The sequence below is a fragment of the Corapipo altera genome, unplaced genomic scaffold (genome assembly GCF_003945725.1).
Source record: "Corapipo altera isolate COAL_440 unplaced genomic scaffold, ASM394572v1 57, whole genome shotgun sequence".
Taxonomy (NCBI): Eukaryota; Metazoa; Chordata; class Aves; order Passeriformes; family Pipridae; genus Corapipo; species Corapipo altera.
Window position 1 is genome coordinate 3,875,192 of NW_020884905.1, and position 25,329 is coordinate 3,900,520.

The 25,329-nt window shown below is 38.3% G+C and overlaps 1 protein-coding gene and 2 long non-coding RNA genes across 10 annotated transcripts; 2 read left to right on the forward strand and 1 right to left on the reverse strand.

The window, feature by feature from the left end:
- Positions 1-3,031: 3,031 nt before the first annotated feature.
- CDC7 (cell division cycle 7) lies at positions 3,032-18,495 on the reverse strand. Of its 7 annotated transcripts, XR_003529054.1 has the most exons (13): positions 18,440-18,495; positions 16,726-16,874; positions 14,694-14,777; positions 13,316-13,451; positions 12,584-12,677; positions 12,333-12,475; positions 10,280-10,529; positions 9,618-9,719; positions 8,477-8,649; positions 7,201-7,283; positions 5,662-5,792; positions 4,220-4,369; positions 3,300-3,411 (listed from the first exon to the last, which is right to left on the reverse strand). XR_003529054.1 is itself a non-coding variant. In XM_027651795.1 (12 exons), exons 2-12 carry the CDS (start codon positions 16,820-16,822, stop codon positions 3,035-3,037), a joined length of 1,527 nt encoding a protein of 508 aa, XP_027507596.1. In that variant the 5' UTR covers positions 16,823-16,874; positions 18,440-18,495; the 3' UTR covers positions 3,032-3,034. The 7 variants fall into 7 exon arrangements, 6 of the variants coding, with proteins under 6 accessions (XP_027507596.1, XP_027507593.1, XP_027507597.1 ...); XM_027651795.1 differs by lacking the exon at positions 5,662-5,792 and having other exon boundaries at positions 3,032-3,411; positions 10,442-10,529; XM_027651792.1 differs by lacking the exon at positions 5,662-5,792 and having other exon boundaries at positions 3,032-3,411.
- Positions 3,340-13,188, forward strand: LOC113951145. Its single transcript, XR_003529057.1, has 3 exons — positions 3,340-3,433; positions 10,897-11,007; positions 13,072-13,188. It is a non-coding gene; the product is annotated as an uncharacterized LOC113951145 (long non-coding RNA).
- A 129-nt stretch (positions 18,496-18,624) lies between the features above and the next one.
- LOC113951143 lies at positions 18,625-20,479 on the forward strand. 2 transcript variants are annotated; one of them, XR_003529055.1, is made up of 3 exons: positions 18,625-19,133; positions 19,991-20,106; positions 20,230-20,479. It is a non-coding gene; the product is annotated as an uncharacterized LOC113951143 (long non-coding RNA). The 2 variants fall into 2 exon arrangements; XR_003529056.1 differs by lacking the exon at positions 19,991-20,106.
- The last annotated feature ends 4,850 nt before the right edge of the window (positions 20,480-25,329 follow it).

Sequence of the window (25,329 nt, forward strand, 5' to 3'; positions counted from 1 at the left end):
GTGCAGGCTGCCAATTTAAATATTTACTACCCCTTGAACTGGCCAGCAAGCAATACAGCAGCAGAGAGGGGTATGAACCATATATGTACTGTCACTGGCCTGGGACATGTTCTGTTTTCTGGAAAACATATAAGAGAAATCTGAAGTGAACATGTTGTGGTTACCTTAGTAGAATAATTTACTATGTGCTCTAAAAAAACAAACATAAAAAAACCCCAACCCAACCAAAAAGCCATTTACAACTACAGTGCAGTAAGAACATTGTTCAGTAATGTGTCAGAGAACTGTCCTTGCTATAAGCGTACACTTGAGCTGCATTGTTTCATTATAGAATAGGAATTCATTATGCCATTAAGTATTAATTTCCTTTAAAATGCTGTTGTTCTATTATGCTCTTTTTCTAAATATGTATTTACTATCCTTTTCAACTAGGATGAAAATAACAAACTCACAAATGCCTCAATTTCCTCACAGTCTAGCTTAGTGTTGAGAATAAGCTAGCTTCCCCTATGCTAAATACACAGATGTATTTATATTTGCTCCCAGCACTCTGTTCTCAGGATTCTAGGTATCAGTTTCTCCTCATCTTTCCAAGTCCATGCTGATTTTTGCTGCCGTTTTTGGTTTCTGTCCAATTTGTTAATATCCTTGTCATAGCATGGTGTCCAAAACTCAACAGTAACCCAGCTGTGGCCTCTCAACTCCTGTACATTTACTGCAGCAACGTAATTTCTGTGCAGATCTTTTTCTAATTGTAGCTCTCCTGGTAGGAGATTCACATTCAGTTTAGAAACATCTCAAATCATGCAATTGAACTTTAAAGGAATCTTAGTACTTGGCTTTTACCTACAAGATTATGAGATTCTCAGAACTACAGGTGAGAGAAACAGAAAACTCAGTGGCAACCACTGCTCACCTCTAGTGTTTTAGTGTTTTCTTGTTGTTTTCCTTCATTTTTTCCTCTTTTTCTTTTTTCCTCTGGTGAGAGCCCATTGTATTTAACATTTTACTTCTGGCTTTCTTCTTTTGTAGAGTGCTAGAAAAAGTACTTCATAAGCATATGCTTGTTCAAACACACTTTTCCTTTATCCCTCCCCTGGAAAAAAAATTCTCTATGTTTTAAATAGCTATCTGGAAGAAGTAATACCAATGTGTTCTTCCAGCTCATTATGGAATACACTGAGCTTAGAATTGTTCCTTATAAATTTTATTTACCCTTAATGTTTTGTTAAAAACATCATTAGTAATGCTTTTGCCTTTTTGGCTATTAAATTTATGCAGTGGTTAATTGTTGTAGTGCCTGTTGCAAGGAGCTGCTTAAGGTTGTTAGCAGGAAAGCCTAAAGAGCTGGAGTTGCTTAGGAAGTTCACAACAGATAGTTGACATATTTTCGCTTGCTGTCAGCTAGTGCTCTCATAAGACCATAGACAGCACGAGTGAACGTAGGAGGAAACAATACATCTGCAGACACTGGCAGACAGCACTCCTTGCCAAATTTGGCCACAGTTCCTTTAGATAAATAATTTCTCAGTGATGTGCTGTGTTGAAATTATATAAACAGCAAAAATTACTAAGACCTGGGCCCCAGGGTCTTCTGGGTTTCAAGATTTTCTGCAATCAATATTCTGACATCTGCAAATATTTTTCCCTAACAGCTGATGCCAGGAACAGAGCAACATTACCATCACTTTCTATGTGCTCAAGATTTTGAATATATTGAAATAGTGTCTCTTCAGCCCCAGCCCTGGTCAGGACCTTTGCACTGTTATAACCACCAGTTCATACCAGTTATGCAACAGGTATCAAAGCAGCAATCTTTTCTCAGAATGGCCTGTAACCTCCTATAGCAACAACTCCATTAGCATTTCAAGAAATGTACATGGAAAAACACTGTATTGCATTTCAGTCCCCAGAATTATCAAGGGGTTTAGAAAAACGTCTGCTGAACATAATGTAGCTTACTTCACACACTGAATGTACAGGGTTATTACGGTGGATTTTCCTACTTAGGACCAGACAATAGGCAGCTCCTAAGTCTGTGGTAAGACTTCCTTGATAATTAAGATACTTCCACTATAACAGTCATACACACTAGAGCTATCTGAAAAGTGTCTTCTAGACTGAGGAATTCATGCAGGAAACCAGTGTGCACGATTTTCCCCAAACAGAAACATCCCACAGAAAACCTTACCTGGCTAAGTTTTGTACAGCATCTCTAGACAAGCTTCTGAAGTTATAAAACCAAATCATTTATTGAACAGATATTTTTTTAAAAATCAGTTTCTATAACAGAAATCAAACCTATGCCTGTCACACGAGACATTCTGAAGGCAGCACCTATTGAATACTGACAGTTACCCGTGGCACTAAGGAATATGGGCTATGCAAAATGAGTACTGCATTTATTATTACTGCCTAAGTAGGAAAGGTCAGACACAAAAAAAAATGTAGTTTTAAAAGTTATGCTTTCCTTCTGATGATATAACCTCCAGCACCTGGCCTCTCCTCTAGCAACACTTCCAAAGTAATACTGTTCTCTGAAAATAGTCTGAATAAAACGAACACACTTTGTTCCATTTTCAGTCCCCCATGTACTAAACAGGAACAAAGCAGAAATATGCAAGTATGGAAAAAAGTCTCTCAAGCACTTTCTTATTTCAGTCATACCTTAAGGCAAATTTGTAAATTTTAAGGGAATATCTCGAGAATTAAGCATAGAGCTTATGAAACTCTTTTTCTTTGTTGTTTTTGATCAAAGGTAACTTTTTCAGAGAACAGGTATGCACAGCAATAACCCCTCATAAGTGTCTAAGGATAAGACCATGTTAGTGATGTTTATGTAACTTTTACATCTGCACGTATTTCTTAAACTGACATTTGCAGTCTAACTGTACAAGACAAAATTTCAGTAGTTCAGAGCACAGTGTGATGTTATTTCAATGAGTGTAAATGTTGAGGGCAACAAGGTAAAACTGCCTCAGTATCTCATTTCCACATAAAACACATGAAAGGAATAACAGAATATGGGATCTTCTCAGAGTCTTATGTCTTTAAAAAAAGGATGCAACAAAGCCTCCTTTGCAGTTACTCTTGTTGCAGGGTTTAAATCTAGTAGCTTATCAAGTAAGTCATATGCTTCATCAGGAACCTGATCCCATCCTTTCATGTCAGTTGCCTTAATTTCCAAAGCACTATCACCTTCCTTAAGGCTTTTTCGTTGTTGAATTTGTTTCCCAAGTGCCTCAGGAGCACATGGTTTGTCTACTGCAAATGGCAAAGCTGAGTCATTTTCAGACCCTTTGGGCACTTCTCCCTGAGATCTCTTACAGCCACTGTTTGTTCCTCTCAGCTTTTCACAGAGGGTTCGTAGGTTTTGAGTTGGGACAACCTGGGTACACACAACTGATTTACCTGGAGGAAAAAAATTGTACAGGTAAGCCACGTTTTATTATACTTTCTATGCAGCTGTAACTTTCAAGTTTGTTTCAGAGAAATTACGTAGTGACAGGTTGTCAGCCACCCCATACACCACCTTTTTGCATTTCACTGTCATTCTAACAGAACTGAAGAAAATTAGATACCCTGATTTTTACACCTTTGTCTGGAGAATGAACACTGATACTGTTAGTTACACACACAGGTAGCAAGTGCTGCAGCATTTGGCCTGCAAGCAATTAGGGGAATGGTTATTTTGGTTTGTTGTGTGTTTTGCGGAGGTGATTTTCTGTTTTTTAAACAGGCCAGCTGTTGGGTTTTGGTTTTTTTGTTGTTACCAGTTCTTCTTGGGGCGTGGAGGGAAAGCAAGGTTTACATCATCTAAATATTAAGTCATATTGACTTAAGCCTCCAGGACAAATTTTGCAGGAATAGAAACACTGTCTCAAGAATTCTAACCAAATGCCAGTAGAAAATATTTAGTTGGCATATTTCACCTCAAGTAGCCCTGACTTAGTGAAAGGCAGTAGACAGGCTGGAAAAACTGTGGCATGAAGCGCCCCATATACACATTGTAAAAGACAGAAAGTACAAAAACATCTTAGAAGTCTGTAAATATAGACTAGTACTTTTAGTTTTTACATGCAAAAAGTGTCATTTACTTCCAAAATTACTCTAAAACCTAAAAATATATTTATATACAGAAACAAAAAAAAAATCAGATTGTAAGTCACAGAATTAAATAACATTTTTCCCCTTTTCCCCATAATTAAAGTTTGCATACCAAAAGTTCTAGCAGCCTGAATGGTTTCTCTGGATCCACGGACTGTCATGATTTGTGCCAAAGCAGTTAAATCATCACTTGCTTTGAAAAATGGATACCGTCCACTGAGCAGAGAAAGGAATATGATTCCTGCAGACCACATGTCAATTGCTGCAAAGGAAAGCAAATTTAGTAATAACTAAACTCACAACCTCCTTTTAAAAGAAATTATGATCTGAAAAGTTCCTATCAGCAAAAGTTATGTTCTGAAGTACTTCTTAACTTTAGTCACATAGATAATTACTTTAGCAAAGAGTGGAAATTACTATAATTAGAATGAAGAATAATTTCCTACTTTCATGCAGAGAGTGTGTTTTTCTTGATAAACTTAAAATGTACCAAAGCAATGTATAAAGTTGTTTTACCCAGGGAGATGAGATGGGTCAAATGAAATGCCTAGTTTTGATACTTCTTGAACTTTACTCCATAAGAAGAAAATCTTATATAAAGGTCATAAATAAAAACCAATTCACAAATGAATGTGAATCTGAATTTTTTGGGGAATGAGGCTGTAGGCAGCACTAAGAAATTTATCTTACTATGAACTTTGTTGCTCTCTAATATGAAATCATTTGACAATATAGGTAGTTTAAATCTAATAGGTAGAACTTACTCTTCACTTTCACCCTGTTATGAAGAGTACAGAGAGTACTCTGGGGATAGATGCCAAAGCCTGATGGAAACTTTAGTACTGAAAGTTACAAGAATACCTGTCTGCCATAATTTCTTTGGCTCCCTAAGGTGCACATTTTGAGTGATGGTAAGGTTTAGTGAAGGAGAGAGTTTGAAGGATTCTCTAACTTTGAAGAGAAAAATTAACAGTTGGGAAATAAAGACATAGTCATCCTGCTCCTCTTCAAAAAAATAAGTAGCAAAATAGGCAGTAATTAATTTGGATGTTTTAATTAGAAACACTCAGCACAGAACTTTCATTTTTAAAAAAAGTGTTAGGTTGACTTAGTTCCAAAGCCAGATTTTACGTCTTTTATTAAAAAATAAAAATCCGAGTTAATCATTTGGCACAATTCACAGCAGAAAAGTTTTCTACCTTCTGCATAGTTCCTGTAAAAAAGTTTCAATATTACTGTATCACTGTTGAAAAGATGATCTGTTTGAGGGTTTGTACATCGCCCTGAGGATGTGTTTGAGTAAGCTGGAGCAGTCAAGGTCAAGACCTTTGAAAAGGTTTAATTATGTAACTCTTGCTGAAATTGATAGGCATTATACATCTGAATGGTTAACAAATCCTGGCCCTACAATTCTGGTAGACCTGTGATCATTGACAGACTCCAAGATCCTGCAGAATGACATCAAAATCATGGTTCTTTCCTATGCTTTTGTCTAGTGTTATCTAACTAGTGAGGAAAGGGGAGCAGGACAAACCAAGTGAAAGGGTAATGGACTTGTGTAGCAACAGCTTGAGAGTTTAGGTTGTATTCCCTGCACTGTAAACCTGGGTCCGACGTGCGGTGGTAGCTCTGGATAGAGTCAGCTGGATCCACCTGGTAAGTTGGTCTCAGCACAGAGACCAAAACTAGACATAAGATTGGCAGGAATACAAGGAGGTGACTCCAGCAGTTCCAGATGGAAGTGGACAAGAATATTTGTTAGTTCAAATAAAATGTAATATCATAAATATTAGTATTGGTCTACCCAGTTCTAATTAAGGCCTTTGTTGACATACTACAGGAGCTCAGCACCACTCAGACCTTTTAGGGATGTCAGTGCCACATGTAAGAGTTTCCAGATTTACCCCTATTTTCTGTAATCCTGCTCTCCATTACCCTAGAGAACAGAAAACCGTCTGAAAGCATGTTTAACACCAGCATGTGTCCAAGATTTCCCAAGTATGTCTTCTTTCTGCCTAAATTCTGTCTAGACAGATTCAGGGATTGTCTAAACTTGTCCTAGATTTCTGGATGGCTTGTAGCCTATAAAGCTGACTGTTACAGCATAGGCACAAGAACTCCAAACAAGCTGCCATATCTCTGAAATCCCAGTCATACCCACAGCGCAGACATTGTTTCAAATAACAGTAAACTATCTAGGCATAAACTGATCAAATGTATTGTTAAGTCTATTTTGAGTGTGTATACACACTTTAACTACTGAAAATTGTCAACTTTCTCAAAAAGCATTCAGAAAAAAAGCGGCTAAAACCTGTTATTTTAAATCCAGCTTTTGAGGACATTTGTATTTTTTCATGAGTCAAAACTCCTAGTCATACACCAAAAGTGTAATGGGTAAGTTTGCTTGTATTGGCTCTCCATCCTTAGGTAGGCACAACCTCTTCCATGTTGCTTGCAACACCTAATGCATTAACCATCCCTCTGCTGTGTCATGATATTTACCCAAGCTACTGAATCTTGTTAACTAGACTTTAACACTGAGAAATTAAAATTTTAGTAAGATTATGCTATTTTTACAGACTAGCTATTTAAAGCACTAGTGAAAAGAAAAAATTCTGATAAAAATCAATAAATGATGCTTTCTAGAACCCATTTGCAATTCTACCATTAATTATGCCTGCTATGACAGTAAAGTATGTGACAATCTGTCTAGAAAAGTCTACAGTATGTCCTTTCCCCAAGATTTATTCAAGATCTTTCTTGAATAAATAAGCCAAAAAACTTGATAAAAATTATGGGGTTTTGTTTTTAAATATATTATATTCCACTCCTGCATGTGGTCCTAACCCTCAAATGAACAAAGATATATTCGAGTTTCAAACACAAGAAAAATATTCATGACTTGTTCTTCCTCCTAATAATAAACTTTTAATTAAAATCAGGAAATGCTTGATAAGGGTTAGAAGGGATGAAGAAATTAATTTCACATGTTAAAAAATCCTCCAATAAAAAAAGAAAAGACAACAAAATATGCATAAATTAGAAGGATCAAAAGGTGAGAAAAGGCATTTGTTTTGGTCTGTTGTGCAGTACCTGTGGTCTGAGTGGGGCACTTTGTTAACACTTCTGGTGCTCTGAATCCAGGTGTTCCCGCCCTGGGAGCAACTTGTTGAGGCCTTGTAATAAGAAGTAAACATATTCGGAATATAAATGTTGATAAATAAGTTCTAATAATGCTTAATATTATTTTTAGAATATATTTATTTAAGATGTGTAAACAGCCTAACCCTACTTTATTCAAGTTTTATAGAACTTTGAAGCATCTTATCTAGCATGACATTATGTTGCACAAGGTCATAGCCTTATTATATTATCTATTATATTTTTATTGTATTATCTAGCATAAGATAGTACCAGAGAAATATTTACTGCATATTTAATTCACAATGACCTTTTCCAGTTTCATCCAAGAGCAGCATAATTTTTGTTAAAGTCTTGTTTTCATAGGAAACTTTGAAGTTGAAACTAATTCACCAAAGGCAAAAAATGAATGTATATGCTCTGGCTCTGTATTAGTCCAGAGTAAACTAAGGTTAGCTCTTTCTGAGTGTTGACAAGAATTTACTTGTCATTAACTAAAAGCTGCGAAATTATCATTATTTAAAAAATAATGTGGGGATAAAAGGCAATAGTATATCATAATCAAAACTAACTGCAGAGGGACGGAGTTGAACTGAGCTACTAAGATTCTCTAACAGGAGACACTGGCACAGGTTGCCCAGAAAAGCTGTGGATGCCCCTGCCTAGAAGTGTTCAAGGCCAGACTGGACAGGGCTTTGAGCAGCCTGGTCTAGTGAAAAGTGTCCCTGCCCATGGCAAGGGCTTGGAACTGGATGATCTTTAAAGTCCCTTCCAACTCAAACCATTCCGTGATTCTATTAGTTTTTTAAATTAATATAAAACAGTCATGTTTGCTTTTTATTCTACATTTCACCATTTCCAGAATCCCAAGTGTTGGCATGATTTAGGCCTATAAGATAACTACTAATGACAGATTGATGTATTGTCTTTTCTAAGCGTTGTAATTAACTCAAGCGATTTTCTACAACATATGTAGGTGAATAATTAAATACAACAAAAAATCATTAACAGAGGATCTTAGTTGCTGCAGATAGCAGTGAACCAATTATCCCACAAATTCCATGAACCACTCTTGTTTAAAAAGAGTACTCAGTTTTTAAGAGTTTAAGAGATCAAATGCTATCTTTCACCTACTAAATGAACTGTCTAGTAAATCTAAGTTTCTGACTTTGTATGACATCAGAGTGGACAATTTTACAAATTTTACAACATTACCAAAGCAAATTACCTTGAAAGGCAAACACTGCAAACTCTGTCCGTTGCGTAACAGTCACAGGGCGGGTTTAAGGGACCGGCAGCTTTCCTGGCTGCCCCATTGCTCACAGTTTTGGTAAAAATAATCTTCTTCTTTGTTACTAACTTCCTAGATGAAACATCTATCACCTTTGCTTGTTTTATGAGCTGCAATGTAGATATTTTAGAGAAAGTGACATATTTAAAATATTAAGACTGAACCAATGCTCGTGAGTAAGAAGCTGCAATTTTAGGACAGAAGACACCAAATCTTTTTTAACAGTATCACAACATCTATAAAACAGACACTGGAGCTTTCTAAATATTCTGATTTCCTCCCCTTCCCCTTCAGAAGACATTTTTCAGTGTTTACTAAAACCCAATATATATATTAGATATTCTGAAGCTGCAAGCCAAGTATTTTTCAAGTTCATATAATGTTTCAAGAATTTTTTTGGTTCAATATGAGAATAAGAAGAATATGAAAAGCCACAGCAACACTCAGGCACTAACCTTAATTCTGCAATAAAATACTCACTGTTGACAAAATCCTCTAATTTAGTTGGGTTTCCCCCTTGTCATATTAGACAAATGACAAAAAAATAGTTACAAGTTTTATCCTCAGCTTCATATGTAAAAGAAAAAAAAAGTTGCACAAGATAAGTAGAGGGAGGTTGAGCACTGGAGCAGGCTCCCCAGGGAAGTGGTCATGGCATCAAGCCTGTCTGAGTTCAAGAAGTGTTTGGACAACGCTCTCAAGACACGTGGTGTGTTTCTCAGGGTGTCCCGTGCAGGACAAGGAGTTGGACTCAATGATCCTGATAGGTCCTTTCCAACTCAGCATATTCTATGATTCAGTGATCAGTTACACAGATACAGGTACAGGAAAAAAGATTAATTTAGCATCCAAACAAGATCAGCTAAGGAGACAGCTACATAACTAGTTGTTCAAGAGTTTCAAAAGCGACTGAAACAGAAATGAAAAAATCCTTAAGCCTTTGAGCAAAGGTACACTTAATAATCTGCTCAAAAACTTTTAGTTCCACATTATCCTGGAGAGGTGTCCAGTCTTAAAGAACCACCAGTTCTATAATTTTCCAAATATGTAACAGATTGATCCTACTGATGAGTCATACTTTTACTTTTGTACTTGAATTCTCCTGGTATGTGGAACTGTAGACATTGAAATTCCTCTCTCCAAAGACAGAGCGCTGGACAGAATGGTGCACAGAGTCCTCCTGCAATACCAACAAAAAGGACAATAAGGATCCAATCTAACACACAGTCAGCTGGATACTGACAGTTCAAAAAAAAAAAGTGTGAAGTGACATAAAACATGAACAGCTGCATGTAAGTCGTTTTCAGGCATCAGTTTACTGTGGATGAAGAAAACATGGTCTAGACAGAACAGCAAACATGCTTACAAAACGAATCACACCTCAGAAGTGCCCCAAGACAATCTGAGTGTAGTCTGTACTGCATTTGTTATGCAATAACGAAATACAGGTGAATAATTATTGGCCTGGGGAGGAGTTTCACTGTACATGTTTCTTAAAAAAGGATTTAAGGCTGTCTAAATAGTAACCCGTGCTAGGGTTTCATACAGCCTTTGGCACGGTATTATATTTAACAGATAATGATGAAGCCAATACAGTTACATAGGAGTAGACTCTGTGCATCCCTCTGAGGCCCTGCAAAATGTGCACACATGGCTTCTGTGCAAGTATTGCATCTCCCCCTGTTGGATGAAGGAACACATTAAACATATACAACAATATTAATGAAAGAGACTGAGAACCTTTCCTCCTCTTCCTTGTTTAATCTGTGCTTTTGAAAGTGAGCTGGACTTTCTGTCAGCTGCTTTTGAGGCTGACTGTTGAGCTATCTGTTTAGGTGCTGCGTCACTGACAGAAACCCCATTTCCCAAGGCTACAATGGGATTATTTTGCGAGCAACTTTCCTGCTGGTCTTCAGAGTGGGCAGTTTTCAGAAGTTCAATTTTCGTATCAGGGGTTCCTTGTGCCAAGCCAAAATCTACCAAGGCATACCTGAAAGACACAAATTTAGAATCAGGAGTCACAAAGTATCTATCCATCATTTCAATTTACTATCCATTACTTGCTTACTTATCTTTCTTTCACATTTTGTTCAATATGTTGCTTATCTGTACTGTTGCCAGCATCACAGTCCTGTTTTCTTCATTCGCCTCCTATTGTTCCATCTTAACCTATCCCCTCAATGTTTCTTACCCTATACCACTCTTACTTCATTGTTTTGTTGTCCCAAAATCTTCTCAAATGCAAACTTTCTTCCATGGTGTTAAAAAAATATTCCCAGCAACTGATTTCTGGGGTTTTAATCCTACAGCTCCAAACCTTCAACAACAGTCAAGTACAAGTAACTTCACTCCTGCAGGATTCCCACGGGCAGAGGACAAATGTAGAAGTGAAGACAGACAAGACTGACAATGTTGAAATTTTTGACAGACTTCTGGCAAATACTACTGAAATTTGAGTCTTCAGACAGGTAAGACTACATTAGTTCACACTTCAGATCTGTCTTTAAAAGAATTATTTTTTGCTTCAACCAGCACAGACACAATCCACCAGTCCCTGAGACTCAAACTCAACTCCATGGCCTCCACACACAAAGCAGAGATTAAGGCTCAAACAAATGCTGGAATGTGACAAATGCTGTCACAAAGTGACAGTACAAATTCATTTTGACAGATTTAAAAGAAAAAAAAGAAAACAGTATTTCTCAAACTTTTAAGCTTCAGGTTTGGCAAAATGCAATCAAATCTTCCCTACAAACTGTCACTACTCAGAATCATAGCAACATTTAGGCTGGAAAAGACCTCTAAAAATTGAGTCTAACTGCCAAGTCCCACAAAGCCATGTCCCTAAGCACTACATCTACAGGTCTTTTAAATCCCTCCAGGGATAATGACTCAACCACTTCCCTGGGCAGCCCATTCCAACGTTTGATAAACCTTTTGATGAAGAAATCTCTCCTAACATCCAGTGTAAACCTTCCCTGGTGAAACTTGAGGCCATTTCCTGTCGTCTTATCCCTTGTTACTTGGGAAAAGAGACTGATGTGCACCCTGATAGAACCTCCTTTCAGGTAGTTGTAGAGAGCAATAAGGTCTCCCCTGAGCCTCATTTTCTCCAGGCCAAACACATCCAGCTCCCTCAGCTGCTCCTCATCAGACTTGTGCTCAAGACCCTTCACCAGCTTTGCTTTGGAGACGCTCCAGCACATCAGTGTCCCAACTGATACAGCTCTAGGACTGCTGGCACTGATGCATTCTGTCCATTTCAGCTCTTCACAAAAAGGCAGTACCTCAGTTTTTACAGTCTTTAAATATTGTAACTTGCAGGCAAAAAAGCCAAACCTACTAGTTATGAACATTAATTCAGTGCAAGGTGAAAACAGCGCAAATCCAGCTATCTTACCTGTATCGGTTTTACTCTATCCACTGTTAAAAATGTACAAGTATCATTCTGTGCACCACAAACTTACAATTAGCTTTCTCTTTAAAAAAAATACTGACATAACTCTTCTTGTTCTTATTTGTAAATGTAATACTTTTACTCAGTAGTAAAATATTCATTTTTTCAGGTACTTGTCACTCTGTGAAGCAGCTATTAAGTTAAAAAAAATCCCTCCCTCCTTAAATCCCTAAACACTGAAAGAAAAGTATTACAAATTAAAAAAACCCACCTTTTTTAGCTTTATTACTTAAGCATGTCTTATGCAGCTGGAAGGAAAGAAGCCTAAAAGCCTAATAGACTCTGTTCTGCCAAGGCACACATCCCCAGATGAGATCACAGTATGGCCAGACTTACTTTTTTAGCTGCCTGTTGTAGAGGAAGTTACTGGGCTTGACGTCACGGTGAACAATACCAAAGTGATGAATGCGCCTCAACGCTTTGAACAGATTAAACATGTATTCCCTCACTTCTTCAAAGGAAAGAGAATTCAGAATGTCCTGAAAGATTATTTGGATACTGTAATTCATAGAATCGTAGAATAATTACAGAATAATTATGCAACTGCTCTTAATTAAATGTTTTACTACACATTAAAATAGACTCACCAAGAAGGATTCATGTTCCAGGTATGGCATAACAATAACCACATGATCATTTTTCCTAAAGCAATATTTAACTCCCATAACATTATCTTGTCCCCTAGAAGAAAAGTAATGTTACTGAATAAAGACCAGAAGATGAATGTTTATTTTCCTTTATTTCTTAAAAAATTCAGTCAGGCTTTCTTTTATAATCCTAACTTATATCTTGACAGCAGTCTTATCAGCAATCAGTAGTTGTGCTGTTGCTGCTCATTGCTATGTTCCATTTGAGTTTTGCAATTTGCAGTGAGGGCACCAGAGATTATTTGTGGGGCCATGGTTTGTAGTTACCGCTGTAATTAAGTATAGGACCTAACCTTCACGATCCAACTACTTTAAGAAGGTGTTATTCAGCGCACTCTGGCAACAAGTATTCATTCCTAAACCCACATTTTCTAATGAAGAGATTCTTTTTTCCAAGCATTTCAGAACTGGAATTTTTGTTATCACAGAGATACATCATGGAATTTCTCAGATGGAAAACAGAGCACCCTCTGCAAACTGAGATTAGCAGAAAAGGGCATCCGTTACAGGTAAGACACTCCATTTGTTATTTGCTCTCGATAAAAAGAATTTTCATGTCTGTGGTTAAAAAAAAGCAAGAGAAGTGCCAAAATTTAAAATAAATAAATACAGAACAGTGAGCCAGTGTTCAGCAGTTTAGTCACGACAATCATAATTTTTTTGTTTATGTACCCTGCTACTGTGAGGCACTGAAGTTCAGCAGCAATTCGCAGAGGGTGGCTGGTTGGAATCAAGTGTTTCAGAGCCATTTTTTCCTCTAATCCAGTTTGTAGTTGTGCTGTGGCCAAGTAAACAGAACTAAAAGTACCTGTAAACAAGGAAGAAAAACACTGTCTTCAACATTTTTAATTAGGTCAATGCAGCTTTTTACAGAAGTGATGTAACTGTTCACAATCCTGCAGTGTACTTGATACTACATCAAAAGCAGATTCTAAAAGAGAAAAATCCAGTTCCTTTTTTCTACTACTGAGTTCCGTGATCTTGTATACAAGTTTATGTCAGTAAAAATGCAAATATAACACTGTCTAACTTGCCTGGGACACAGAGCTCTTTGAATGTAAATTTCCTATCTTTGATTTGCTTTCTTGTTCAGGTAGCTTACTTTCATCTGACATCCAACTCCTCTCTCTACAATGTAAGAGGACTATATAATGCTAATGTGGAAGGCACTGCCTTTGCTATTCAAAGCACTTCTGAAATTGCTACATTTTTTCTTAATTCTGTACCTTATCTATAAAGTAAGGCTTCTCACATGATGTGTGACTCCTATTGTTTGTTTTCCCAGAGCATTAGCAAAAAGAATGTGACAGATTCATTTGAGAAAGGGATTTTTCAGGCTTCACAATAAACTTACCCATCCATTTAATTTTAAGGATATCCCAATATACCTCTTAGGAGGTTAATTCAGAACTGAGATATCTGAATACACAAGTTGAAGTGTTCTTCCATATGAATAAAAAATACAAATTACTTTTTAATTACATTTTAAGTATTGTGTCTGCATCATGCTAGTTCAAGAGTCTGAGTAAACACATACATAAAAAGGCCAGCAAAAACTCTGAAATATTTTTTGCACTCATTAAAAAAAATAAAAATCTAGAGACCCATGCCTTCAATATAATTCATTACAGCAACAACAGTTACCTAAGTTGAAGCTTGTTTTCTCATAATGCTGCCAAACTGCAAGTGGTATTTTTGAAAAGCATTGTTTGCACCCAAGAGTAAAATAAATAGACTTCTCACAAAAAGGAGAAAAAGAATGGAATGTTAAGACTTATTTACCTGAATATACCTCAAAAATTTTTAATTGTCAAAATTGCAGTGTTGTTTTAAAAGGCTTTAATATACCAGATTTTCAAGAAAATAGCTTGAAAATGTTCCTAATTAACACATCTATGTGCTCAGCTATTAGAATTCCTACAGAGACCAAGTAGTAAGTCAAAAAGGAATTTGGATTAAACTGCATATATTGGGATCTTAGATTTATACTTTTTAAATTAGAAATGCCAAAAGAAATCTAAGTCTAAGCAAGCTAAAATGAAACATTTACCTTCTCCAATTTTTTCCTTAATTTTGAACACATTTACAAGCTGTGGCACCGCTTCATAAAGTTTTTCAATATCTTTTTTTATTCCTGTGGTGGAAAGAACGGGGGAAAAAAGTTAGGAACTTTATTACTTGATTCAATATCTGATGTATATTTGAGATCACAAATTATACTTCAATTCACAGGACTATGAATTCACATATACAGAGTTAAAAACAGCACAAAGGTATCTTATCCCTGCTGACATTACCATCTGCATACTTGATATTGTTATTCAACCCACTCCCTTATAAGCTGCAGCATTTAAAAAATTATTTTTTACTCATTTGATACCCAGGAGATCCTGAGAGGGCAAAAGCCTTCTGATTAGTACAACATCTACAGCTCATTGCCAAATGTTTACATGAGATTTGCAATATCAATTTCAGGACAAAACTGTAATAGTTGTTTCTGTAAGCACAGGTGCATATCCATCAGATCCATATCAAAAATGCAGAAGAGGAATTATTTTTTATATACTTTTAAGATCAATAATGCAATCTTTCACACTTCCTTAAAATAGTAAACATCAAAACCCACATTTGGTCTGCATTTAAGTTGCTGCACTTTGTGCTGCAATCACTAGATGGCACGACAAGGATGCTATACTGTATTATTTTAAAAAAATCATGTAGTCTTCCATTCAGTTTACTAATTCTTGTATTTTAAGTGTTTTCTATACCCTGCATAAGAATTCACTCTTTTGAAGCTATCAAGTATGTAGAGGCTGTGACTAATTTCTCTGAAGCAGGGGTAAGGAATATTTTATTATATAGAACCAAGCACAAACTGGCATTTGAAAAGTCAATCAAATAGAAAAATAAGTGTACATTTTTCATTCTAAAAATAAATAATGAATTAATGACAGTTTTTGGGTTGTTCTGTGCCCCCAGTCTAACAGTCCTAAGGTATATACTAAGAATCATGGAAAGCTCCCTCAACAACTTCTATAGAATCTGCCAAATACTCCATTTTGTCTGACATTGAATTCAGATTCCACCCTGAACAGAGTTCAGTGCTGTCAGAGCACTTCCAGCGAGGTAACAGGCTGCAGTGCCTACCCAAGGCACTGGAAGCATTTAGGAAATCAACACAGCTGCCTGCGTGAAAGATCCTGAGAAGTGCTAGAAAAAGTCAGTGACTGCCCTTGTTGATAGATAGCAGTATGAACATCACCTAGTCTCTTCTCAGGGCCCGAATACCCAGTTGGGTATAGAGAACATACAGTCATTGTACCATCAGTGTATAATAATAGTAACATCCAACATTTTCTGTGAGCAGATTTTAAAGTAATTTCCGTATTTGCCAAGCAAGACAAACACTATTCAGCATCACTCGATGTAATTCTGAACACGGATGTGCAGGAGACTGACAGAGACTATCCATTTTAGAAAAATCAGTAGCCATCATATATATAAACTGGCTGATCATCTGGGATTACTGAGCAAGCATTGTACATAAAGTCCAGACCCACGTAAATACACATCATCATCATGGCTAGGCTTCGCGAACGAAGATTTGGTAAATACACAAAGAGACCAAAAAATGAACAGCAAAACCACTATCAGAACATGTTCTTAGTTCAGCTTCTACAAAGAAGAAGGAGTGTTTTTATGCACATAATCACATCTAAAGATATTGAAGGATAAGGCCAGCAATTATAGGTTAAAAGGCAAAGTACTGAGTTTGTGTACTTGTTTGGTCAGAGAATTTTATTCTCCAGGGCTAGCTTTTTTGAATTCTAGTATCCTCTTATAATAACATATTCTATAATAAATAAATAGTAAGTTTAGCAAATTGTGACAAATTATAACACACAAAAAGCAGGAATAAACTTAAAATCAAAAGCCACCTCAAATCTTTTCATTTCATTAATTCTTTATACACCAGGACCATATACAGACAGGCTTATAATCTATATTGAAACTTCCTGAAGTGATGAAGCAGCATGCCAGCAACAAAACATAATGTTAACAATTCCTATTTCAGCATATACCTGAAAGCTTGCTGTTCTGCTCAAGCTTCCTGTGGAAGTCTTCAGCCTGATGAGGGTGCTGTTCATCACGGTGAGACTCCAACATCGTCTCCATCATAAAACAAATCTCAAGTAAAAAATCCAAGACTTCGAGGGCCACTTCTGGACACCTGGGGGAGCAAGCATATCTGGTAAGACACTTCCCGGCCCTGCACTCAGTCCTTAAGATGAGATTCAGGGAGCCTGAGGAGTTCCTCTGTGTTACCCAAACCAACAAAGTGTCACCCATCATCCCAGAGAAATACCAAACCACCCTATCTCTAGTAAAAGGGAAGAGGGGTGAAAGGAAGAAAGACTAAAGGATAAGATTAGATAATGATTTTCTTTCATCTTTCACATTTCCTCATTCATATTAAAGCATTGTCTTTTCCCTGAAGTTTGCTTTGAAAGGCAAGGAACTGATGCACACAGAAATAGCTGCATTGCACACTGCAACAGCTGTAGAAAGACAGAAAACCTGAAAGAAATTATAAGAGAAAAAAATATCTTCTCAATACAAGAGATTTCTCTCCCTCCTAGACAATCTCAACAGAAGGCATAATTATTTGTTGTCCTCCCACCATAACAAGAAAAAATAGCATAGGCTTATTTTGAAGTGCTTCTTCCCAAATATTGGGAATACTACATAAAACTGCAAATTAGTACATTTACAGTTAATACTGTACAATCAAAAAAACCCTGATAATTCTATTTCATGAGTGAAAGAGTGGCAGGGAGCCCCGGGGCAGAATAACAGGTGATAAGTGAGCCTGGAAGCACCAACTCTGACAGTTCCCCATACTAGTTCCATTCAAAAATCTTCCTTGCTTGTTACTTTGTCAAACCTTCAAAGTTCTGGATGAACTTTTCTACACAGGGGAAACATATTCTGGAAAACTCCCAATGAAAGGATTCATCTCTTTCAGCTATGAGCTGGAAATACATTTTGTCCCCAAAGAATTCGAGCTACCTTTAGTCTGTCATCCATGTGTAACAGAACAGGGACAAGCAACAGCCTCCTCTTTTGACAGAGCTTTGCTGGAGAGTGGGACTTGGAAACTACTGGAATGAGATTAGAGAGGTTTCTAGTCTCTTAGAGACAGACACTCCCTCTGCCAGTGTTGAGCAGACAGATGAGCCTGTTCCAAACCTGTAACAGCAGGGCCTCACCGGCAGCACGAAGAGTGCAAGTTAATACGGATATTGATACAGTAAATCCGTCTGTTCCAAGACAGGCAACAGCCGTCCCGCCTCCAGCACTTCCGTTCGCACCGGTGGTGTCACCGCTGCCAGACCAAGGGGAGTACCCGGGGCTCGTCACCGGCTCTGCGGCACAGCCCCTGACGGCGAGGCCGCGGCCCGAGCGCCCGTCCCAGGGTTCGCCACCGGTCGCGGGACTCACGGGCGGCCGCAGCGGGGAGAACACGGGACTGCGGGGTCACCGCTCAGCACCGCAGGGGAACGGCCTCCGCGGGGACCGGCCGGCAGCAGAGGGGTGGGGACGCGCGGAGCGGGTCTCCCACAGGCGGAGAGGCCGCGTCAGGGCGGGTCGTGGAGGGCCCCGTCCCGGCGGAGGGGCCGCGCCAGCCCCGGGTCCGCCATGGCCGGGGCTGCGGGGGGAAGGGGGTGGGGGGGTGGGGCGGGCGGGCGGGGGTCGCGCGGGGCGGGAGGGGCTCGCGCGGTGGCGGACACTCACGCGGACACTGGCGCGCGCCGCGCCGGCGTTTTGCTGCTGCCGCCCTTTCGCCGCGCGCGCGCTGCCGCCAATCCCGGCCCTCGACGGAAGCCGCGGCCCCGGCCAATGGCGGCGCCACGCGGGGAAAGACGTGCTACGATTGGCCAGGCATCGGGGAAGGGCCCGCCCACAGCGGCGTGGCGGGTTCGAAGGGGGGCGGGGCCCGCGAGTCACCGGTGCCGCCCCCGGGCCCGGCGCCGTCGGGGCGGGCTGCCTTAGTGGTGTTCGTGCCCCCTGCAACAGTCTTCGGCCCTTAGATTTGCTTTTTTTGCTTGTGGTTATTGCGAAATAATTACTGTCTCCAATAAGATCTTGTCCTCATTAGCTCCGCTGTGAGTTCAGTCAAATAGCCCAGAGGCCGTGGAGCGGCCTCGCTCACACCGTAATAACGGGGGAACAGCTTGGCTTGCAGCTTTGCCTTATTACCTGATTACGCAAGAAGAAGGATCGCACTGAACACAAATTGAATTTGCATCTTGGCTCTGGTCTGCGCCGTAACCACTGCCCAGCAATGAGCAGGAGTAGGAAATTTAGTGGAATAATGTTTTGCTGATATTTGAAGCAGTTGGATTTTACCAAAACCAATGCAGTTGCCTGTCTGCAAATAAAAGAATTAGCATTCTTTGTCTTTTATCCACTTTGATCAATTTTTAAGGTAAAATAACATTGCTCTTGTAGACAGAGAGACTCTTAAAGAGTAGCTACCCTGCACGCGCTATTGCATAGGTCTCCTGTTTATTAGAATATGAACTAAACCACTCTTGGTTATTGCATAGTTCAGGTAGGGATCTGTAATTGCAGCCCTTAGTAGATAACAACCAAACCTGAGGCTGACAAAGTTTCCAAGGCAACATTCTAATATGACTTTACATTATAACAAGCTGTGCTTAGGCTAACAAATTGTTAAAAGCGGAAACAGGTTCCACCACTTTTGCTAATTTACGTTTCCTATTATACAGTCTAAAAGGAGGGTGCAGAATCAAGTTGCTGAGCTGCTTTGGTGGTTTTCAGCAGTGAGGTTTGATGTGTGGGAGTTTTTTTCCCCACAGTTGTTCTAATTTACACTTTCTGTTTAGGGCTCTAATAAGCCAGGGCAGCAGTTTGACATTAAGCAAAGTTAAGTATGCTAGCTCAATAATTTCAGTTAAGGGTGACAGTATTTAAAAGCAGATTATACTAAACATGAATTAAATGAGGGATAATGGCAAAATAATGTAGGCCAAATTCTGTTCTTTCTTGCCTCTCCTCTGTTTAAGGCAGAAGTTCAGTCAAATTGACTATGACTGTCCTCATATGAATGTCTTCTCAAAAGTCACTTCTTCATCAATGTCTATCTCCATGTACATCTTAATGGGAGAGTGACAGATTAGGTGTACTGTTTCCACTGTATTTCCTCAGTACTTGCTTAAATATCTCCAGCTTATTTTTGCTTTTTTTTGAATTAATGTAGAATAGGTAAAAACACAGCTTGTGAGTTGCTTCTGCACAACTTCTGTGCCTTTCCTACAGTAGGAGACACTTCTTCTTTCCTGTTGGCTTGGATTAGCAGAAACTCCTTCACTCTTGGGGCAAAGAAGGCTCTACCTTATCATTCGACACTGAGCTTCCAGTTCTAACAGTGCACCACGGTAGGAACTTCTCAGAAGGAAAGAGAAGAAATTACATCTACAGAATATGACAAACAAAGCAGAACCTCTAATGCTCTGCGAGCCTAACTGCTGCATTGTCTTCTCTTGTGGTTTTATCTCTAGGTTGGATATGAAGGATGAGAAGCCAAATGACAATACAGGCCTGTGCAGAACATTCCTTATGGCTGACAAGCCATCATCAAAGCCCACCTCTGGGAGCTTGCCAAGAAATGATCCAAACATTGCTGTGTGATTGCATCCACTGCTGCCAGAATCTGCAGCTGAATCAAACTTTTTGTATCTGCTGACAGGCCTAAAAGAATCCATGCTGACACTAGAGCACATCTATTAACCTCTTCCTAGGTCAATTAAACTAGAAGCCTCCGTGTGTTTGTACTGTCTTCCAGCCTTGAAAAACTGATAAGCAAGGTCCAGGAAGGTAACTGATGAACGGATCCAGCACAGAGGTAGGAGATCCTTAACATCCCCTTGATGCCACGAACATCTGTTCATAAATTAGAAACCAGAAACTACTTGGAAATGAGCAAATAAAAGTATATTTAATGGCAGTATTAAAAATATATATACAAATATACATATATAGAAAATTCAGTTTTAATGATAGTAGAGACTATTAAATGTACCATTCAGTTTTCATTACGCTGAATGACACATGCTTTCCAAATTTTAATTACTCTTTCTGTTAGCAATATGATTCTATGGCAAAATTTTGCTCTCTTTGGCACCAGGTTGAGACAAATCTCTTCATGCTATTGTGCCCTTTAGGAATACTGTCAAATTCAATCATTCAGGACTCATGAGTCTTGCACTAACATGAAGAGATTGATTTGAAAACCATGGGACTAAGATCCTTTTTTTTTGTTTTTCATTTTCCATTTCCATTCCTTAACCAGGAAAGCTGAGATTGCCAGCTTTGCTCTCACATGCAAATGAGCACGGCCCTAGAATAATGCTCTTGGATGTGGCAGTGACTGTGTCTGCCAGCATCTTCTGATCAGTTATATCTGAAATATCAAGAATTACTGTGGTGTCAGAAAACACACCACAATATAGCAGTCTCTATGGCCTATTTAAAGGCAGTTAAAAATAGATATAAAAATTACTTCAGGCAAAGATACAGAGGAATTCTTGACCTTTTATAAACTGGATCTCGTTCAAACAATGTATGTTTTAATAAAATCTATCAATATATACCTAATAAGGAACGTAGGCTCTCCTACACAATGGAAAAGTTTAAAAAGGACAAGCTGAGTAAGCTGATGAGTTTGCTGTAGCAGAAAGGGTTTGTGCAAACCTTGACTTATAGACAGAGCACAGCTGTTAATGCTGACAATTTTTACCTGTATGTGCAAAGTTATGATGGTGGTTGAGCCAGTTCTGATACTCATATTGCAAGATGGATACTGGAAAAAATGAAGTAAGTATAGAGAAGAGCTATGGAATGATCTGAAATCAGAGAAAATGCCATGTAATTGAAGAACTAAAAATCTTAAACTACTCACTGAACCAAAGAGACTGAAAGGTGAGTTGATAACAATGTATGCATATATGCACAGGGAAAATATTGAATATAAGGGCCACTTGAACCTACCACAGTTAAATAAGAAGGAGTAATGTCTAGAAGCTGGAATTAAGCAAAATAAAATAGCGGACTGTTCAGTACCTAGTTCAGTACCACTGATAACAAATAATCCTTGGAATAAACAAGGGCTGTGGTTGATTCCTTGGCTCTCAGTGTCTTCGAATTGAGACTCAATGCCTCCCTGAAAAATGCAGGCTAGCCAAATACAGGCTATGCTGTGTTGAAGTCCAGCAGGCTCAGTTCATGGTTAAATAACAGTTGCCTGTAATTTACAGGAGATAAGACAATATACTCCCATAGTTTCTCTTCTTTAGACTTTATAGATAAATTTCTATGATTTATAAACTTTCCAAAACCTCTATAAATAATTCTTTTCCTCCTATCACCCCAAGTTTAGTTTTCCTTTTAATGTATGCCTCATCTGTATTTGACTATCCTGTCCTACTTGCACAGCACTGTGGCTGGAAAAATACCACTGACCGGTTATGGGGAGATGGGCACACACTTCTTGTCCCAGCTCCTGAGAATGCACATCTCTCAAAGAAGTTTCTTAAGTAGTGCCCGTGGCCTTCACCTTTATTTGACCTCTAGGAGAATGCATTTCATCCAGCTCAGCTCTCTCTATAGCTGCTCTTTTTCAAACTTTAGAAGAAAATACACAAAATCAGAGCTTTCCTCAGAAGTAAAAATCCATTTACAGTAATTTAAGTATTCTTATATTTGCTGCAGCTTTAGTGATTACTTACAGCCTAGCAGGAATATTGGGCTTGGCCAAACTGGTACCAGCATAACTGGCAAAACTGGCATCTTATGTGCATTAGCTGTGTGCTTTTCCTTTCTCGGTGTTGTATATTGCCTCTTTGAATGTAGACCTACAGTTTTCTTTGTTATTTGTTATATTTCACCAACACACAAGGTTTTTCTCATGGTTAAATACAAGATTCTGGTCTCCTAATAGATATGTAGATAACACTGTGCTTTTGCTCCACTAGCTGACATAAGGCTGAATCTGGTAACCTCACTTACTGAAAAATTGTGTTGTCATTGGGAATACTCACACATGTAAAATGAGCAGGACTTGGCCCTTTGGTCATATTTTTGTAATAAAAGATAAAATGAGATTTTTAGGAAACTGCAACTTATGACCATAATATTTATGAGGCTGTCAGGACTGCACTGTAAAAATTCATATTATTTAATTCTTCACTCTGACACTAAAGCATCATTTCATTTATATGCAAATAAGAATATACTCTACTGCTGTTTCTTCACTGAAGAAGCTGTTTGAATTATTCAGATTTTATTAATAAAGCTTCATAAATAAGGTTTTTTTCTACTCAATTGGTAGTGGCCATGAGAGAGAATCTATTTATCAGACTTTGTTATTATGAGCTTCATAACAAAATATGAAGATTTATGGAGTACATAATTAGACGTTATGTGATTGTAATGGAAACATTGGGTTATCCAGATGAAATACTCTTTATGCATTTCTCCTTGGCAGAGGCATTGCTGGAAAATGGACTAAACCCATCCTCATTACTAAGTTCCAAGAAGTGCCTATGAAAGAAACAGAGCAATTTAATACCTTTTTTTAATCATACACACTGAAATAATTTTGAGTAAAGAAAAGATGCCTAAGAGAGACTACAAGGAATGCCAGGGAGAAGCAGGTAGGGAAAATGATGTGCCTTCTCTGGGCAGAGTCTGCAAACTGAGTGTTAGCTGCATGTGTGACAGTACAATCTACAGCCTGAACTGCCTGGCCTTTAAATCATCATTTAAGTGACCAGCAATTAATATTCCCTTCAGGTAGGGAATATTCATAGTCAGAGTAATCCTGTGTGAACTCAGTTCTACCTGTACTGTGAAGAAGACTGCCTATGGTGCTGAGCCTCATTGCTGAACCCTGGTTTGGGACAGCCAGGTCTGCAACCTCTTGATGGATTTGGGCAGAACAGGGATGTCCCAATGCTCTGCTTAGACAAAGCATCAGCTGCTTCATGTTTGCAGCAGGTGGGCTTCAGAAAGCCAGGTATTTTCTTCAGCAAAATCAGAGCAAGCCACAGAGATCAAAGTGGCTAAAAGAAGTTAATATAAATTGCTTTATCTGAGTTAGGTCCCTGTATTTTTGTTAAATTAGTAACTTTTTTAAATACTGGCACTGAATTCTCCCCATGGAGTTGAAGTATGAAACAGTCATTAGATGTCCAGTGCTATTGCACAAGAGCACTTGTGTGCCTGTAGGTAACTTAAGACAATGAAAATTTAAGGGAAAAAGTCTGGGTATGAAATACATACTGAACATTTCATAGCAGCCCACAGGGATTTATTACTGTATGCTGTAATCCAAGCACAGTTTTAATCTCACACACAGTACCTCTGAAAATCACCACAGCAAAACTACTGTAAATGAAAGGTAGAGGAGTACATCTAGGCTGGGGGGCTTGTGCAGAGAGGTGAAGATATTTTGCAGGAAAAGTTGCTGGCTTGTATTTTGACATTGCTGATTGGGCATGGACTGAATTTAGTGTTTCTCTGGAAGGAAGATCATGGAGCATGTCTTGTGGAAATCTCTCAACATCTCAATCAAGATGGCTGTTCTTGAACCAGTTTTTTCCTGTGAAATAAGGGTCTGCAAGACACTATGTTGGGCTTCATCCAACTAAGCACTAAAGTATGTACATAACTATAAACATGTGCATAACCCTCTTGAAGGCACTGAACTGGGTTGTGTGCTGCTGTTAGCAGCATGTGCCAGATAGATAGGGTGTGTGTGTGTGAATGGGCTTGCAGCTACTTGAAGGATCCTGGTTTGGATGACAGAATCAGGGAGGCAAAGGATGTTCCGAAAATTCTCAAATTGCTTTAATCACTATGGACCTAATGATGATCAGAGCAAAATTTAATCATGTTACACATGATCGGGTGTTTTGAATTACAAAATTCCTACAAAAGACACCCACTTTTCATGCTAGTTTGTATAACCACACATTTTATTTTCATTAATTTTTATAACATTGAGAAAGACCTGAAAGCATTATGCCTAAAGTACTCATTGCATTAATTTTTGAAGATGAATCAATACTGTAGCACTGTAGCTTTCCTTTCTGGAGTTTAATTTAGAAAAGAAAAAGTTGATACATTAAACTTCTTTTCTGGAGACTCTTTTGTATTCTGCATGTTGAATACAAGCTAAAACTTACAGACAACAGCAGAATGCTGTTATTGCTCTAACAGTACACATATGCTGTCTATTACAATATTATTCAAAATTATTCACAATAAGCAGAGTCAAAGTAGAAAGTAAAACAAGTATAAATATCTGTGACAGCATAACAAATTTTTAAGTCTACAGATATTTGATATGCAAAAAAAAAATCTCTTTGAAAATAGATTTAAACTGTAACCCTTAGGACATTTTATGAAGCTTTATTTACCAAAAAAATAGTCTAAGAAGGAGCAGAAAAAAAATCTTGAAGAGTGATTTTGGTATGTTTAAACTCCCATGAATGAAAACCAAAAAAAAACCCCAAACCCCAGCTTGTATATCATCTAGGAAGTAAAGTTGTAGGCTGTCTGCAATATTCTAGTAAGGCTAGAATTAAAAGTACGGATGA